Source organism: Electrona antarctica (assembly GCF_951216825.1).
Source record: "Electrona antarctica genome assembly, chromosome: 8".
Lineage (NCBI taxonomy): Eukaryota > Metazoa > Chordata > Actinopteri > Myctophiformes > Myctophidae > Electrona > Electrona antarctica.
Window position 1 is genome coordinate 42533509 of NC_136789.1, and position 18646 is coordinate 42552154.

The 18646-nt window shown below is 43.5% G+C and overlaps 1 protein-coding gene across 10 annotated transcripts in view; it reads right to left on the reverse strand.

Annotated features, from left to right (window-relative positions):
• Window positions 1–18646, reverse strand: part of LOC306928533 (RNA-binding protein Musashi homolog 2) — a 324724-nt gene that overhangs the window by 302423 nt on the left and 3655 nt on the right. For 9 of the 10 annotated variants that reach the window (XM_079508745.1, XM_079508740.1, XM_079508741.1 and 6 more), the window contains one exon: window positions 3805–3846. In XM_079508745.1, the coding sequence (XP_079364871.1) occupies window positions 3805–3846 (42 nt within the window). Of the gene's footprint in view, window positions 1–3804; window positions 3847–5784; window positions 5846–18646 lie in introns of those variants that run through there. The other variant, XM_079508737.1, reaches the window with a different exon arrangement.

The window sequence follows — 18646 nt, forward strand, 5'->3', positions numbered from 1 at the left end:
TGATTGCTCAGTGATTTTTATTTTTTATTATTATTATTTTATTTCCATAACAAGCCACTGAAGTGGCCACAGTCCCATTGGCAATTAAAATCATGCTGGGACATGCTATGGCTGTCTGTGTCTCCACTGTGGGGAAAGGAGGGCAACGATGGCAACATCACCGGTAATGACACGAACAGCTGAGAACCCCAGGACCCCAGCAATGTCGGCACGAACTGGCACCTCGGTTACTCTGGCAAACACAAAAGAGACTCATTTTCCCATGTTTCAGTGTAAACACAGCCTCCTTACAAAGAGAGAGCACAAAACAGCATCTCTCCAGCTGGGGGACATCCTTTCATGACTCTCTCTCTCTCTCTCTCTCTCTCTCTCTCTCTCTCTCTCTCTCTCTCTCTCTCTCTCTCTCTCTCTCTCTCTCTCTCTCTCTCTCTCTCTCTCTCTCTCTCTCTCTCTCTCTCTCTCTCTCTCTCTCTCTCTCTCTCTCTCTCTCTCTCTCCCCTCTCTCTCTCTCTCTTCTCTCTCTCTCTCTCTCTCTCTCTCTCGGCTTTGCTCTTTGTCATGCCAGCTATTGTTAGGCCACTCGTGGTCAGTTTATGTACATAGCCCAGGCTTCCAAATCGATACCCGAGGTTTGCTACCCAGCAAGCCAAGACGTCATGATGACGTCCTCCGGTGACTCCGGTGACGTTCAGGACTAGGCCAGATCACAGATGGGCTGTGATCTCAGCCGTGATCACAGCCCATATGGGGATGATCTTTACGTAATTTCCAGGACGTCTTCACCAGTTTAAATAATATAGCTTATTCTGGGTCAGATCTGACTAGTTATGATATGACTTAAGTTGATCTGGCCTCGATCGGACTCTCTCTGATTCATCCAGGGACATCCGTCTTAATGAAAAGGAAGGGATGTCCGCACACTGTTTCACTGCTCCCAGGGTCGAAACGTTGTACCTTCAATATATATTTTCCTGGGAGCAGTGAAACAGTGTGCGGACATCCCTTCCTTTTCATTGTACGTATATTTTTGACCAGCACCTGTAGAATTTCTGGAGATGTGCGTGCTTCCTGTTGGATCACATCCGTCTTAATGGTCAGAATTTGTTGGTTGAAATCAGATGATATTCTGGGCCATCTGATCTGACTAGTCTTGGTTTGACTTGAACTGGCCACAATCGCGACATCACTAATTCGTCCAGGTCCTGACCGTGCTTGCTGGGTATGATTCAAACTAAGTAATGGTTGGTACTTAGAATGTTTATCTTGGAATGCCTGGTCCATGTACAAATCAAAGACACAGCCCACCTCCAAAGAAACTTATACTGTGTAATGTGTATACTCGTATACAAAATTCGACCATTAGAATTCAGGACAGAAAAACCTGAATTTACAAACGTCTGGATTTAAAACAAAATGATAGAAGTGATTGATTTTAAATTCAGTGATAACAACAATTAATTTAGCCTGGTAAAGATATGCTGCATGGGTAATTTGGATTTTTTTTTCCGATACCGGTGCTAAACCGAATATTTTTAAATGCTACCAATGCCTATGAACTGTGTCTGACTCTGAACTGATACTTCGATACGAATACGATGCAAATATAATATATGGCCTGTAATGTACATTTTGGAACACCAGGGGTAAAACTGACAGCGTAGGAATTGAAGTGGCACTGAAATGAAGCACTGTAAATATGTGTTGTGATTCAGTCCAGTACTGGCATGGAGTCCCAGTACCCAACCCTACAGTATCTGTGCTGCCCATTTTTGTCTCTCATTAACACGATGAGTTTTGTTTGCGTTATCTTTGCTCTCAGTGTCTTCTCTGAAGCCTTGTACCACAGTGGGCACCTGCCAAGCCTGGCATTCACCCATGGCACAAACACCCGTTCAACAACATATGAAGCCTTACAGACATACAGACAAGATGGCTTGGGGGAAAAAGGGGTGGACAAAGAGGACTGATGGAAAACTGAGGTAATTTGCCATATACACATGGTGGCCATTTGGAAGGTGGAAACCCCCACCGTGGACGATTATGACATAAAAGCAAAATAACCGTGGCCCTCTCCTTTGTTCCCCCTATACTCTCTCTTCACCAAAAATAGCAGATGTACAAGCTCACAACACATTGTGTTCCGACGCATTGTGAGGTTGTAGATCTGCTATTTCAGCTGCATCAGCGTGAAACTGTAGGCGCACTCCCTGGAGGCCAGAGCAGAGCCCCTGCCCCTGAACATCGGCCTGTTCAGAATCAGAATCATCTTCTCTAAAAGAAAATGGGTAAAATTTGTTTTTGTGCATAGTTCCCATCGTGTTATTTTTTCCAACAAACAAAGAAAGGCAAGAAGAGAGGGGGGAGGGGGGGCTTTGAGCCAGCGATGGCTCACAGCATTGTTTGTCAAACCTCTGTGTAGACGTAAGTTTGTTTGGGAGAAGCGTGTCATTAACCAAGTTTGACGTCTGTTGTTCATACTGTATGGCAGGGGTGGGCAACTGGTGGCCCGGGGGCCACATGCGGCCCCCACCTTCACTTAATGCGGCCCTCAGGTTAATGTCAGAATTCTGATATAATATTGGTTTCAGCTGATTACAATTCCACAACATGCAAACATGACCCGCTTTAATTACTTCAGTCTAAATTAGTGGCTCAATGCTTCAACACAAGTATAATTAAAGGCATTTGAAATGACATAAAAATGTAAATTTTCAGGATTCCGATAAAAAAATAGCAAAAATTCAAGATTTCAATTCGAATATAGCAAAAATAGCCGATCTACAAGCTCAAAACGCGTCGCATCGCGACGCGTTTTGAGCTTGTAGATCGGCTATTTTTGCGACGACCGTAATATATGGCCCTAGGGAGTGAGTGTTGAAATATAGTGGCCCTCTCCATTGTCAAAGTTGCCCACCGCTGCTGTATGGGTTTCCTGTCATTCCCTTCCCTTCATTCCCCTATATGCAGCCAGTGAGTTTTGACGTTGGTGTATTGAGAGCGAGAGCTTAATAAAACCATCAGTAAAAGAGAAACAACTGACTCGTTCATGGAGGGAGTGATAGTGTCATTGTTTTACCGTCGCCAGGTTTCAAAACATTCTCAGCTCTGTGCTCTATTGTAGACGAACCAGCTCACATCCTTGTTCAAGCACAACATCTATGCTTTTAAAGTTTTAAAGTAAAGCGCCTACAGTAGCTGACAAAAATGAGAAATGTGCCAATATCACTAAGACACAATGCATGTGCTCTGGCTTTTAAAGCTTTTGCTGCCAATACATTTGAAATTTCACCTTTGAAATTACACCTTTCTGTGAGCTAGTGGGAAAAAGAAAATCCATTATCGATTTCCAACTAGTTCAGGTGAAAAAAGCCCAGATAGTGAAGCTGAATACAGTGAATAGCACTACATTGAGACCTTGACAAATACCATCTGCAGACACAGAATGTCTCATTATATCAATATAAGGTGTTAAGAACAACACAAATAAAAGAAGAAAATGCATTTCACAAAATAGCTACTGAAGTCAAACAAGTCCACTCCACTGCTATTGTTTTCTGAAAACAAAACAAAGCAATGAGACAATCATTGCATCCTTGTAAATGCTATAATCAAACAAGGCCCATTCCTTTAGCAAGGATGAAAATTCACATCCAGTCTATCCGGTATGTCAGACAGTCATGCTACTATACCAATCACATGCTGTGCACAGCAACCAATAAAGCATACGGAAAAAGCGAAAGATAGTTAAGCCAAAGGATCGTTCCATTTAAGCTACTGTATGCAGGTAGATCTATTTGTTCTTACCTTAGGCTGGGTGCGACGTGGAAAGGCAACCTTAGGATCAATCTGAGAAGGAGGGAGGGAGGGGAAAAAGCAAAATCACTGTTAAAATCAGACCCGTCTGAACTGAGTGGTGCTGTGTGTGTGTGTGTGTGTGTGTGTGTGTGTGTGTGTGTGTGTGTGTGTGTGTGTGTGTGTGTGCGTGCATGCGTGCGTGAGTGTTAAGGTGGCCTTACACTAGCCGATTATTTTCAATCTGAAATCTGATAGCACCACACACTACAGGATAATCGGAGCGGGGCAGAGCAAATATCAAACATTCTTGATGTTGAACGGGCCGATCCCGATCGCGCTTTGAGCGGCCCCGAGCAGATCGATTGAGTCGGGCACCCCCCGAGCGTCAAAAAATGCCCGATTATCGGCTAGTGTAAGGCCACCTTTAGGCTGCTCAACAGCGACACTTGGTGGTCAAACAATGCTATTGCCATGCTCGGACGGACAGACACAGGGACAGACATAGGGACACACATAGCTGCGTAATGGAGTGGCTACTGGCTAGCACCACTCAAAAATGCAGGTACCATGTTCTACTGTAGGTAGAGCTGCTTTGACTTTGGATGGGAAACACTGACTGAATATGATGGCTGATTGGGGGGGGGGGGGGCTTGTGGCAACTCTGGATATTCCCATATAACCACATCAGAGTTGCCTTTTTCCTTCATCTTATGCTTGCTGAGTTATTAGCTTTATGTTATATCTATTTCCCATGTGTACTTTGTACATTCTTGCATTAGAAATAAAGAGGAGCAATTTCACGGGACAATGTCATGCTACGTTCTCTTATTCCCCGTCTAACGAGAACTTTCAAACAATCTCATCCAAACTGACTTTTTGAAGGAAGAAATCATAAACAGATCGAAATCACTCTCCTGCAGAAAATGACTTATTTGTGTTCAGCAGAGCAATCCTGTCATGTTGCTGCATGGTTCTCAAAGTCAATCTGAACGTTTGTCTACAGGGTGAATGCAATAATCCACTATTATGCATCATACAGTTGGGTGCCACCGATATTTTCCCTTATCATTTGACCCGTTTAGGCCTGACCTCAACATTTTAAAAAATCCTTCTAAATCCTCCAGTTTTCTGAAATAAATATTTTCACGATTTTTCAAAAATAGCAGACCTACAAGCTCGTAGCGCGCCACTCGGTGGCGCGCAATGAGCTTGTAGGTCTGCTATTTTTCAATAGCTAAATTATAACAATGTTTAAAACACCAAAAGGGGTTCCCGCCCAAAATGGGTTAACTGTCCTTTTGCGCAGATCACGCAAAAGAAAAGGACAATATCGATGGCCTCCAACTGTATCATATTATCAGTTAATAAAATACATTAGTTTACTAATGAACAAAACATAACATTCAAATGTGGATTATCACAACATGTTTTCTGTGTATTTCGAATGACTACTCTTTCGGCCAGGCTTGATTTCCAACTGGCTCTGTAAAACAGGATGACTGTCTTGATTTGACTGGTCTTTTTACTTTACTTTGTTTATTTAGAAGGGACAATGCATATTAATGGACATTACATAAATGCAATGTAAATACACCGGATTTAGCAAAAATGCAAATTTTCATCGCAGTCCACATAAAAACAAAACAAAACAAGCAAACAGTAACTTACATTAAGAAACAAAGCATTTAAAAAGATACATTCACAGGGAAAGTAGAGGTGTAAAGTGCATTTAGCAGCATTTTTTAAGGGCGATTTGTAACTAAAGTAACTTGTGCATAAGGTGCCGTATTGCTTTCAAATAATACAGGATTCAAGTAATACAGGATATGCTGACTAGACTATTAGACTATACATGGTCACAGGTTTGGTTGTCGAGTAGGGACAAAATCGATCATTAAAATTAATAATCGATAATCTTTTTTATTTAATTTTTTTATGAAAATATTATCTGTTGGAAAGGCAACAAACAGGACAGGGCGATAGGCCTACCAAAGTGTGCCTGGGATGTGTCTGTGTAGCTGCATGACTGAGAGAAGTGTGGAGAGTGGAGATCGACTTTGGAGGTTTGGAAGATTTAGCAGGTGTTGGGAATTCACCTAATCAGGCCTAGGCTGGGGTTGCTATGGTGATCAATTGGCTCAACACTGGACCACCAGTGGTCCTTGAGGGGGTTCCAGGTCCTTGAGGGGGTTCCAGGTGGTCCACATCTAAAAGATGGAGTTAGTAACCAAATGGACCCTTATTAACTCTCAAGAGTTACTTACATTACTTAATTTCCTTGGTATGAAAAGAGTTGAAACCAACTGCATTATTGGTGCTGATTGGTAATGGTATCTGACATTATTAACCTGCTTGAGACAATTTCCGCAACTGAAGCTTTTAGTTGTAGGGTTCATTAAAAAAATTATAATAATCTTTATAAAACGATTAATCGATTAATCGTTAATATTGAATTATACTAATCGATTTTCATTTGACACATTTACACATCCCTATGGTCGAGTAACCATTTTTTTTAGATTGAACGTAAAGGATGTAAATGATGGACAATCTCTTATTGACAGAGGTAGGTCATTCCAGATTGAACAGCCAAAGCAAAGCAAAGAAAAGTTCTTTGTTTACCCAGGGTGAATGGACTAAGCTCGAGATGCTTGTTTACAGCCAGACCCTGCTCATAGAACATTTCATGGTAGGGGTTCAATGCCTTGCTCAAGGGCACTTCAGCGGTGGTAATTTTAATGTGCCGGTCCGAGGATTCGAACTGGCAACCTTCCGATAACAAGACCGCTCCGCAAACCGTTCGGCCACTGCTGCCCCTGAACTGAAAGGATGTTTTTACCAAAAGTGGTTCGCTTCGCAGTCCCCTCTAGTGGTTGCCCTAGTGCTGATCCCTCTATCAGGCTTCCTTTTTATGAATTCACTTAGGGGAGGCGGGCACAGACCACGTAGGGTATTGTATATTAAAAACCTTAAAATTAGCAAAACTCAAGAAACTGTACCCCCCCACATGGAAATATAAATTGCATTTGCATAAGCTATATAGAGACATATATTTCCTTTTTATCCAGCGCTCGCGCACCACAAGGGGTGCACGCACCACAAGGGGTGCACGCACCATAGTTTGGGAACCACTGCTCTAGCACAAATGAGACGTAGCTTGCGAAGTTAGTTCATTCAGACAACCTCAAGGGGGTTCATGCCATGCTCAAGGCGCATACTATACTCAAGGGGTTAACATGCTGCATTACTATGTGGGTGTACAGTGTGTGCAGTCCCTCACGTCATTCGCCGATGCGGCAGTCAGCTGACCAATTGGGCGGGCTACTTAAGCTCACCAGTCTGCATGCTCTTCCTGCCTTCCTCTGTATATGGTCCCCGGTTGTATGCGATGTTTTTTGTTCCTCGTGGTTGTTGCTGCTGCTATTGCTGTCCGTGTGTGCAGCTACTTCTGCTTAAATTATGCTTCTCAGCTACTGTCCTTGCTGTGATAAGGGCCTGCAGGTTGTATGCAAATATTGAGTTTGATATGATTCTGCTAATGCTGCTGAGTTCTACTATGTGGCTTCAACAAGCTTCATAATAGCCCGTTTTGGTAATTAAGCCGGATGCGCAGTCAGTGCTGCAGCTTCTATTGTAACATGGTATGTGTTCTATAGCCAAGTTCTCATTTTGCTAATGTTTTGCCAAGTCAGCCCAGGTGCAGTGTTTCTCCCATTCAGTGATGGGTCCTCAACTCATGTGCAGTGGTTGCCACGTCCGCTTTTATAAGCAATGTTGGGCTTGTTTTCTGTAGTCAATTGTTCGGTTCTGGTGTCATTTTTGTCTTACCTGCTGTCCTAATAAAATATTGGCACTCTGGCTATTGGCGTGTGCGGCCACCTTCTTGTTTTTTCAAGATTTCCTCTACGGTTCTGGTGTTCTGTCATGGATCCAAATGACCTTGTCCAATGAACTGTATTGTTTCAAAGTCGTCGTAGTCAGTAGGGTATATATTGTAAGTTAAGTTGTCACGTGGCGAGTCCTAGTCGGGTACAGGATGGTTCTACACCTGGTTGCTTTCTTTCTCAAGATCTGGCAACTCAGCTGCCTGTTTGTCTCCTAGCAGTTTCATTCATTTTGGAGCAGACTTCAGTCACACTCTGCTTACCAAAGTATTCCTTAAAACACTTTCTATATGTGCTTTGGAAAGTGTTGTCTGTGAGGTAACTACCTTAATTGCAATCTTGATATAGGTTGGTGCTTTTGTAGCCATGTGGTGTTGAGGTTTCCTCATTGCCATGAGGGTTTGTTCATGCTAAACTAATGCTAAAGCTAGCACCCTTTTGCCTGTGATTTATTATGCTTCAGTTTTATGCCTGGTTAACACTAATACATTTATGCAGCTCTAGAAGAGATTTCTGACTGTCAAGTCATATGTGGCATAGTTATTAATCTTAAAGTTATTCCATGTTTCCAATTCATAAGGACAGTATCATATGTTATGGTTAATTCATCTCAATCCATTTCAGTTATGTGCAGCGTCATTCTAAAGTAGGTTAAAATTGCAAATTGCATTTGCAGTAATGTCATGTCAAGTGACATAGCCTACTGTCTACTGCTGTAGATCTGTAGATTTGTTTCTAGCTGTTTATTTTCGGACGTATTTCTCAATGGGCATCATTTAATTAGTGCTTTCTTTTCGTTGTATCATGTCTCAGCTTCACTATCCGGGTTGAGCTGTCTTGGAGAAGAGTTAAAAGCCTTAACAGACTGCTGCCTCCGTCCGCCTCTTCAAGCATATCTAGCTGTCGGTCTAGTCACTCCAGTGTATACCCCCCTCACTCTCTTTGAGGTCAGAAGTTCAGATCAATATATATATATATATATATATATATAGCGTCTTGTCACCGTGTGTCCCATTGCCCATTTGTCACCTTTAATGTTTCAGATTCATATTGTATGTTCTGTTGATCAGTCCTTGAGTAGGACTAGGTAATGGCAGTTGCTTTGTGGGACTGAAGATGTTTCAAAAGGTGGTAGGCTAGCAGCTTGCGTATTGCTTCATTTCTGCACAACTAACATCCACTGCCAGGAGCTCTAAAGTGAAACTCCTAAGCATTAATTCATCACTTATCCGTGAGGGGACCTGGGATGAAGGAAGGCAGCCATAGACGTATGTCTATGTTCGCAGCAAGCTTGGCTTCCGTGTCGCAGTGCTTGTGCGACCTATAGCGTGTGAAAACGTGTACGTCACCAAGAGGGGGTGGCGTCTGAAAAGCTTGGGACGGCCCTCTCGTGGGCATTAAATTCTAGCCCACATCACTCAGAATAGAGTGACGGTGGTATGTATTTGTAAATATTAAGCTCGTTCTTGGCGACAACATAGTGAACCAACACCACGTCGGGCCCAAATACATTACAAGGACAAGTTAAATGTTGTGAACAAACACGGCTGTGCTTAGATACTTTGTTGAACATTATGTCTCTGCGCCCATGCGCCGATCCAAGCCATTCTACGTATTTTGTAAACTCGTCAATCTGGGTTCCTTGATGCTGTCTCCATGCTGGAAAGCTGAACATCTAATTCCGTTTTCTGGCTCATTTCCTCGACGTGACCTGCTGTGGCACTTATTTACTGAGCAAGTCTGCACCATTGTGAGGTCAGTTTTGTTTTTGTTTTTCTCAATGCAAACAAGCCAGCAAGTATGGCGGCCGCTACCATGTGACACATGTGTTGATGCCCCCTCCAGGAGATTTTGGTACACCCTATTGGTTGTGTTTTCCCCGGTGCAGCCGGGAAATGTAGTCTGCCAGTTTGTATTCAGACCAGTAATCGATTTGATGTCGCTCAGTACCACTATAGTATTGAGTAACAGCATTAGGCAAATATCACAGTGATGACGTTTAATGTCTATTTAATTCCGCAGTGGATATATCATAAGTTTGGGTTAGTTGCAACTTGCATAGGAGGCCTTTGCTTGTTTCTCCAGTTTCAATTGAAACGGGCCTCCACCCTCAGGGGGCCTCCGAGCGCTGGCTGACTGTCGGGTGTCCCCCGCCACCCTTGGCCTCTCGCTCACTCGCTCACTCATATCTTGTTGTTAATCTACTTAACGTTGCAGTTAGTAGGGATGGGACCGATTTTCTTCGTGGCCGCTTGGTAGCTACTTGGTAGCTACTATCAGGTGAAATCTGTTGTAAGCCTTCATTTTCTGGTACCAGCTCAGGGGCCTCGCTGCTAGTCGAGTCCGCCCAGGGTCTGGGAGGTTGTGGCTCGATCACCGGCTGGGTCATACCAAAGACTCCGGGAAAATGGGAACCCAGTGCTTCCTCCGATCCTCGGCACTCTGCATCAATGGTCGGACTGGAGTAAGTCCCTGCGTCATTCCAGTGTCACGTCCAGGGGCTGTACGTGTACATCAATCCGCCTCACACTTCTGAATCAAGAGTTGGGCTCCTGCCCCGGGCCTCATGACTCTGCAAGGCTTGTTTTTCTGCTCCTCTTAGTTATTGCTTCAAATGGCATTGGATGGCAATCTAAATGAATGCAGTATAAGTTCATAGGTAATGGCATCGATGTCGTCAATTATCTGTCATCGCTTCCTCATAGAAGCTGTTTAGTGTCATGTTAAATAAATTAATACATGTATCAACAATATTAATTATTATAATAAAAATCACACCCGTGTGAACTGAGTGGTGCAAGGTCTTATATAGTCTGATCAGCTATGTCAGTGACGTCACACACTAACCATAGTAACCATGCTCACCTTTGCACGGACACGTAGGTATACAGGTACACAATACAGACAAGCTGGTTGTTGGAGTGGTTTGCACCACTCAAAAATAAGTGGCTATACAGGACAGGCATATATCTTGCTTTCTCTCAAAGCAGATCATGTTTTATCTATTATCTGTGGCTCATTTGTTCAACAGGTTCATGACCCTCAGATATTCTCTTGGTCCTAAGCTTTCTTTCAGCACAAGTCTCAGACGTCCTAAGGTCGCTCAGTCAGGAGATTCACCAATGCTTCTTCAGCTGGCGTTGGTCGGTTGGGGTTTCTTCGAAAGTGATGGTTCTAGTATCTTGCGAAGAAGTAAGTCCATCACCATCACCCTGACCCTGCAGCGCTGTTGATTCTGCAGCATGATTATAGATTGCTCGTATGGAACATAGTAGTGTATCTCATCCCAGTTCTGGACGAGGGTGGTCTTGAACAGTTCTCGGGTCTGCATGACATGAAGCTATTTTAACTTCTTTAAGCTCATATTCAATTGCTCAAAGGCCTCATGAAGAGCATATGCCGCTCATGTAAGTTAATTCATTAGGGGCATCTATCACGTGGGTGTCTAAATAGACTAGGATTAAGATCTAAGGCTTTTCTCTTTAAATATCGGTTTCTCTCTCTTTAAATGGCTTATCGGGCTCGTGTGGTGTGGGAAGTCTCTTCTGCTGATCTTGACCCTCAGCATGATCTCTGTTTCCGATCCGTGCTTAGGATCCCCTATTCACACTTTTAATCATTCAGCCAGGATGAAGTATAAGTAACTCTGTCTCTGCTTGTGTCTTTTAGTTCTGCATTGGGCAACCTGCTTTGGCTGCGTTCTGGACTCCGTAAGGTGGCGCGAGCCCTGCCTAAGCCAGGGCTATCGGTCTTCTCAGCTCATGCCCTCGCTACTCCTGATTCTACTGCCACGCTGATGCGCCAGTTGCCAACCAAAACTCAGGCCATGGTCCTCAGCTGCCCATGAATCATTATGTGCATCTAATCAGAAGAGCTTCAGTTGTTTATTCAGGATGTAATGAATGCAAGTGCTGTATCCGATCAGGAATGGTAATCTTATTACCTTGCATATACGGTGGTCGCTGGGTGGAATGCTTACAGGTCGTTATCTCTAGCTTAAATGGCTATAGTAGCATACCGGTTCTCATCTCAAGCTTATGTTCATAGCGGCTCTGAAACAGCGGGCCGGTGGCGTTCCTCTTGCTGACAGAGGGCCGGTGGCGTTCCTCTTGCTGACAGAGGGCTGGTGGCGTTCCTCTTGCTGAGGACGTCGGCGTAACGGTGAATGGTTGCACTACACGCGTGTAGTGCAGCAGCAGCAGCAGCAGCAGCAGCAGCAGCAGCAGCAGCAGCAGCAGCAGCAGCAGCAGCAGCAGCAGCAGCAGCGTAGAATATTCCTCTATAGTGGCAATAGAGGAATGGCCTATCGGCGAGCGCAGCCAAGCAGGCCTTTTTCAGCTTAAGCTTAAGGTTAGTATGCCCCAGCCGATCCCAGATGGTTGTCTCTCATGCTGGGAGAAGAAAAAAAAAAAAAAAAAAAAAGGGGGGTATCGGCCGGGGCCCCACACATTATTTTTTCTCAAGAGGTAAGCCTCACGGCTCGGCGTGCAGTCATGGCTACACATAGCTCACGTAAAAGTTAAAATATCCGTGCAAAATCCAGAAATGCATAGCTTGCATTTCGTCACTATTCTCAGTGGGACATCTGCACGGATGTGTATCGGTTGAGTATTCCCGTAGGGCGTTCCGGTTCTGCTTTGTTGGGGGGGTTAGCATATCCGGCAGGTTCCAGAAATGCATATTTGCATTTCGTCACTGTGTATCCATAGTGGGTCACCTGCCCGGATCAACGGTGAGAGTTCACCGAAAGTATGTGTGTTGGGGGGGTTATTGTATATCTATCTCCCTGCTCTTTATATTCTGTGTTATTGCTTAACCATGCCGAGCAGGGAGAAATCCAGCAGAGCCGAACGCCAAATCTAATATCATATGCACACTTGTTACTCATTCTGCAATAAATATTGGTTTAACTATTCGTGAGTTGTCTGACTGAAATGAGACGTAGCTTGCGAAGTTAGTTCATTCAGACAACCTCAAGGGGGTTCATGCCATGCTCAAGGCGCATACTATACTCAAGGGGTTAACATGCTGCATTACTATGTGGGTGTACAGTGTGTGTAGTCCCTCACGTCATTCGCCGATGCGGCAGTCAGCTGACCAATTGGGCGGGCTACTTAAGCTCACCAGTCTGCATGCTCTTCCTGCCTTCCTCTGCATATGGTCCCCGGTTGTATGCGATGTTTTTTCCCACCTCCTCCCCAGCACCACCACGGCTCTGCTATTTATGTTCCCCATGGGGGGTTATTGTATATCTATCTCCCTGCTCTTTATATTCTGTGTTATTGCTTAACCATGCCGAGCAGGGAGAAATCCAGCAGAGCCGAACGCCAAATCTAATATCATATGCACACTTGTTACTCATTCTGCAATAAATATTGGTTTAACTATTCGTGAGTTGTCTGACTGAACTGGTTCTTTGGAAAAAGCCATGCAGACAGTCTTTGGCAGTGATCACATTATGTTAGAACGCGTAATGGGCAAGATGTCCAAAACAAGTTGTCTTGTCATATTGTGTATCTCATCTCAAATCACAGTCATCTTCATAGATCCAGGCCAAATTAAGAGATTGATTCAATACCACTTGGGTATGGCAAACGTGCAGATAACGAATTCCATTTCAAGATGTGTTTAGACAATTAGCCTGAGGCCCTCAGGCACAACCAATTCAAACTCAATTATGTTGTATGGCCTATTTGTGCAAAGACAACATTATATGCTTTGAATGGCAAAGTTCTACAGATGGAGATAAAATCGTACCTTTACATTTTAAACCATATCTTATGTCATCTTACAATACCCAACAATAGATGCCAAAAGATTTGTGTATTTTTAGATCAAAAGGCCATAAAAAGACAATTTGAATAACTTCCTGTGAACAAAAACGTCTCATGACGTACAGCTACCCATAGATATAAAAAATCACACCCATGTGAAGTAAGTGGTGCAACTCCGTGTGGGGGTCCCCTAGAGACTGACATTTTGTCGGGACTCCCGCGGGTCACGGGATTCCCGCGGGATTCCCGCGGTTTGGGATTAATATTTGTATTAATCCTGTGATCGTGACGGGACGGGAATGAAAGTCAACAGGAGCGTGCAGGAGCGGGAATGACATCGATGTAGTCATCTTTCTGTGAGCCAACACTTGCTGACGCAAGTCAAAAGAACTACATTACCCATAATCCAGCAGTGCTAGTGCTTCCACAACACAAAAACCTCCAATTGCAAACCAGTCGGGCTGGACGTCTTATAAAGTTTTATATGAAGACATCGTAATGCGGCCGTGTATGATTCTGCATCGCGCCGGTGCCGTGATTTAATCGATTATTTATAGCCAGATCATCCTGATGCATTTGTTTCCCCTGGCAGTGGCAACGTTCCAACTTTCAATTGTGATGCTATGTTAGCTACATGCTAACGCTGTTACAGCTCTCTGAACAGCTGTTCTGTTCTGAGCGAATGTTCTACAATACATCGTCAGATCGTCTCCCTTCTTTCTCCCAACCGAGTCACATACACCAGTGGTTCCCAAACATTTTCATGTCAAGGACCCCTAAAATGACATTTATTAGCCCGCGGACCCTCATTTGAAAAGATGCCAAGGGCAGGGACCCCCATAAGAGAAGATTTGTATTACGGTTCTGTAGCTGTGATTCTCAACCATTTTAATTTCAAGGACCCCCAGTTTGACATGCATTAGTCTACGGACCCCCATTTAATGACATTTTTATCGCTGGGACCCCCAATTTATATTGTAAAATCAATGTTAATTTAACTCTGAGTGTACAAATGGAACAACATTTGGTTCCATTTGTACACTCACATAACATAATTTGTTACAGACCCATAAGGGTCCATTTGGTTCCAAACTATTAATTAGCTGGGGACCCCCTGGAACTCTCTCAAGGACCCCTGGGAACCACTGCCATACAGACTTGTACACTGAATAATTATTCATATAGAGTTAAATTAACACGGAGGGTTTATTTTTTATCTTAATTGACAAAGCACTTGTTAACTGTTAAGCTTTAAGTTCTGTTCAGGGAAAAACCGTATAGGACTTAAAGGAAGTGTCAGAACTGTATTTGGTAGTCAAAGTTAAATCCAACATTGCCCACTTTATTTATTTTAATTTTATTGGTAGGCTATCTGTCTTGAGAAGCCAGAAGTGATAGATAGATAGGCCTATAGATAGATACAGTAGATGGATCGATAGATGGATCGATCAATTCATCAATTGCCTTTCCTAATGACTAATTAAAAAAAAAAAAAAAAAAAAACAGGAGCGGGATGGGAGCGGGAGTAATTTCGAGTGGGAGCGGGATGGGATCAGGAGTCATTCTACAGGAGTGGGACAGGACAGGATTTTTTTTTTAACTCTGGCCCAGGATTGGGACAGGACAGGATTTTTTCTGTGGGAGTGGGACAGGACAGGAGTGAAAATCCACTCCCGTGTCAGTCTCTAGACTCCCCGGGGGGTGGGGGGGAGGTCCAGACCCACAGGAACGCACCCAGGGTGCCGGCCCGATTCCGGCGAGCAACCCCGCGTCCGAAACGGTTGAAAAATTACAGAGTTACCGTGTGGGGGTCCCTCTACTGTACTGTACTGTACTGTCACTGTACTGTACTGTACTGGCACACCTGAAATCACCATATATACAGTTAATATGTGCGTGTGTGTTTGTGTGTGTGTTAGGTTGCGCACAGGTGGTGAAAAACAACCATGCTGTTTTCGTGCTCAGACATACCCAGGCAGCCAGCCAGCTACCCACACACATAGTCACTTAAGGAAGTGGAAGTGGAAGTGGAAGTGGAAGTGGAAGTGGAAGTGGAAGTCAAGCAGAAGTGCGGAAGGCACGCTGCGTCGCTGCCACTCGAGTGACTACTGGCCAATCACAGCGTGTCTTTTCCGGGACTTATCAATTCAATCCAAGGGAGCTTTGTTGGCATGAGAAAACAAACGTTTACATTGCCTCTGATTGGCCGACGGAACGTCCCCTTCTGTGACGCATAGCGGAAGCTTGGCAAGCTTCCACTATGCTTCGCAAGGAATCTCGGGAAAGCCTGCCTACTCTCGAGAAGCACACGCCCCAGGGCCGAAGGAGACGTCTACCTTTTTATGTCTATGCAGCTACCCTACCTCAAACCCTAACCTAACCCTAACCGCAAGCACGGGAGCAGCGCATGTCTATGCAGCTACCCTACCTCAAACCCTAACCTAACCCTAACCGCAAGCACGGGAGCAGCGCATGTCCATGCAGCTACCCTACCTCAAACCCTAACATAACCCTAACCGCAAGCACGGGAGCAGCGCATGTCCGACCGCTGTTTCCTCATGTCGGTCTGTTGGTGTCTAATCTGCGTGTGCATCCCGCTACCCTTATGAATAAAAAATTAATCTTGATTTCATTCACCCGTTTGATTCCCATAGCTGCACATTCCTCCAAACACAGCTGATTTTGATTACAGAACCGTACTCCTTTTTTAATCTCATTCAAAATGATATCCAGACAGTGTATTACTCATTTTAAACGTAATCAGCATGCTAAAATATGTATCTGAAATCATTATAAGTTAGAAATAAGCCACATAGTGGAAAACATGCTGAGCTGGCCTTGTCTCTCTAACTTGTAAACAAACAGCAGCGCTGCTACACACAGGTGCATTCTAACGTCCCATAGTAAAAGGGATGGGCCGCTCCGATTGGTTCAGAAACATGGAGGCTTCCGTTTCAGACTGAAACTTTAATAAAAAAATAAAAATAAATAAAAACTTTTTTTTGAAAAAGTATGACTTTCTTATGTAATAGTTCATTACTTTTGGTGGAAGAAGTTAACTGCCAGGAAATGTTGCTTTTTCACAGCAGTAAGAAAAATCCCATACCGCCGCCAACAGCAAACAGCACCTTTTCAGATAAAGGACTGCATGAATACCTTGGCGTGGACACAGCCCATCGACTACATGACTATAACACTTTGTGAACCAGCTGATTCTCTCAAGGTCTTAATCATGACTATTATGTCAGGCAAATAAAACAGAACAAGAGTAGTACTCCTTCCATTTTCATTTTCTCGCCCTTTATCTGTCACGGCGTTCTCCTGCTAGGCCCCTAAGGATCTTCTACACACGACTTGTGTGTAGAAGATCAGGACAGAAGGCAATTGTATATCTCCTAAGTTCAGATCTTTCAACAGGACTTTGTACATGAATACAGCTCCTGGGTAAACTCTCTCCTTACAAACATCTATACTGGCAGAGCAAAATGATTTCGTTTTAAAACTGAAAGAGAAGTGCTTATCAAAGCACACAGCTTGTGCCTGTGCGTGTGCGCTCGCGCGTGTGTGTGTGTGTGTGTGTGTGTGCTAATCACATTGGATATATGGAGAGAGAAAAATGTCATGTCAAAAGATAAATATTTTTCTGTCAACATGTTCTGACTGCCACATGGAATAACTGTCTAAATAATATATTTTGCAGTTCAGTTATCAAAACATTTAGTTGCAGCACATATCGTATACCGTCATATGAAAGAACAAACGCCCCTCCCCCCAACATCCACTGAGAAACATTTACTGTAAGTTGCCGTTTGTACTGTACCAGAGGGCGATAGATACAATCTACACTCTAAAACCCTGAGTGATCATTTAACTCTGACAGGGTACAAAACATAACCAAATGGACTCATAAGGGTCCAGGATTTTACTATGCAGGAGTCTAGGTCTAGTCTATGCCAGAGATTGGGCATTTCCTAGACCTAGAACAAGATTGGGATTTCGACTTTCAAATCCTGTCTGATGGAGAAGATTTAGACTTCGCCATGAACAGCTGCTCCTCTCTGGCTCCACTCCTCCTTGCCTCGTGGGTCTTATCCTGCCATTCCTTAAACATCAAAACAGCAAGCAGAGGCTGACCCAAGGTCATTCAATAACGGCTGATATTACCTCAGGAGTCAGGACCAAATAGACTACCTTTATCACACAAGACAAAGTAGAACATAGTCAGCTTTGAATTTGTTTCTTTTAGGCTGCAAAAAAAATGATGGCGTAATATGAGCCCGAGCCCCATTTCATGGTTCAACCACACATGATATTTCATTTACAGTTATTGGAAAGTTTACATTTCTGAAGATTATAGAAAATCAGATCGTTAGGCCAATGAATATTCACACCTCTAATAAAAGGTGGCACATAAATAGAGTTTGGCTTGATTTGATTTCATAGTGTTAGATTTACTTTCTTGAAGAGCTATTTCAAGAATAATTTGAAAATGGAACATTTATTTTGTCTACGCTGCAAAAAAAGAAAATAAAAGAAAAAAAGACAACCAGTAAAAAAAACTTCCACACCCTAACAAAACAAACCATAATCACTGACCCAATCAACAGACATCATAGACACTTAAGTACTTCTTATGGTAACATGTCATTGGTTCAACCTCCCGTTAGTTCGACCATTTCTAACCCTATCTCTAACCCTAACCTAAACATAAGCGCAAGCACGGGAGCAGCGCATGTTCACCAACCTTAATGCATGTTCGCCAACCTTAATGCATGTTCGCCAACCTTAATGCATGTTCGCCAACCTTAATGCATGTTCGCCAAACCTTAATGCATGTTCGCCAACCTTAATGAATCCCTTTACTAACAGATGCTATGGCTTCAATATTTCTAAATGGAACAAAGCTTCATGAAAAATGGTAAATATGCTCTGAATTACCAGCATGTCTGTTTTGAAGCCTCGGGCTGTGCTTTCCCATATGTTCTATTCACATTCATCCCAGTCAGAGTCTGAAAGTGGGCTTTTTTATTCCATTACTGGACAGAAGGCAAAAAGCTGTAATAGGGGACAAGAATGCTGTGATGACGGTGTTCCTGTTGACAAGGTCTGTTCATGTACTCACTCAACCATCATTGGGGCAACTTTTTAAAAGATATGACAGGCCTTTATGCAATGCAAACTGAATAGCATGGG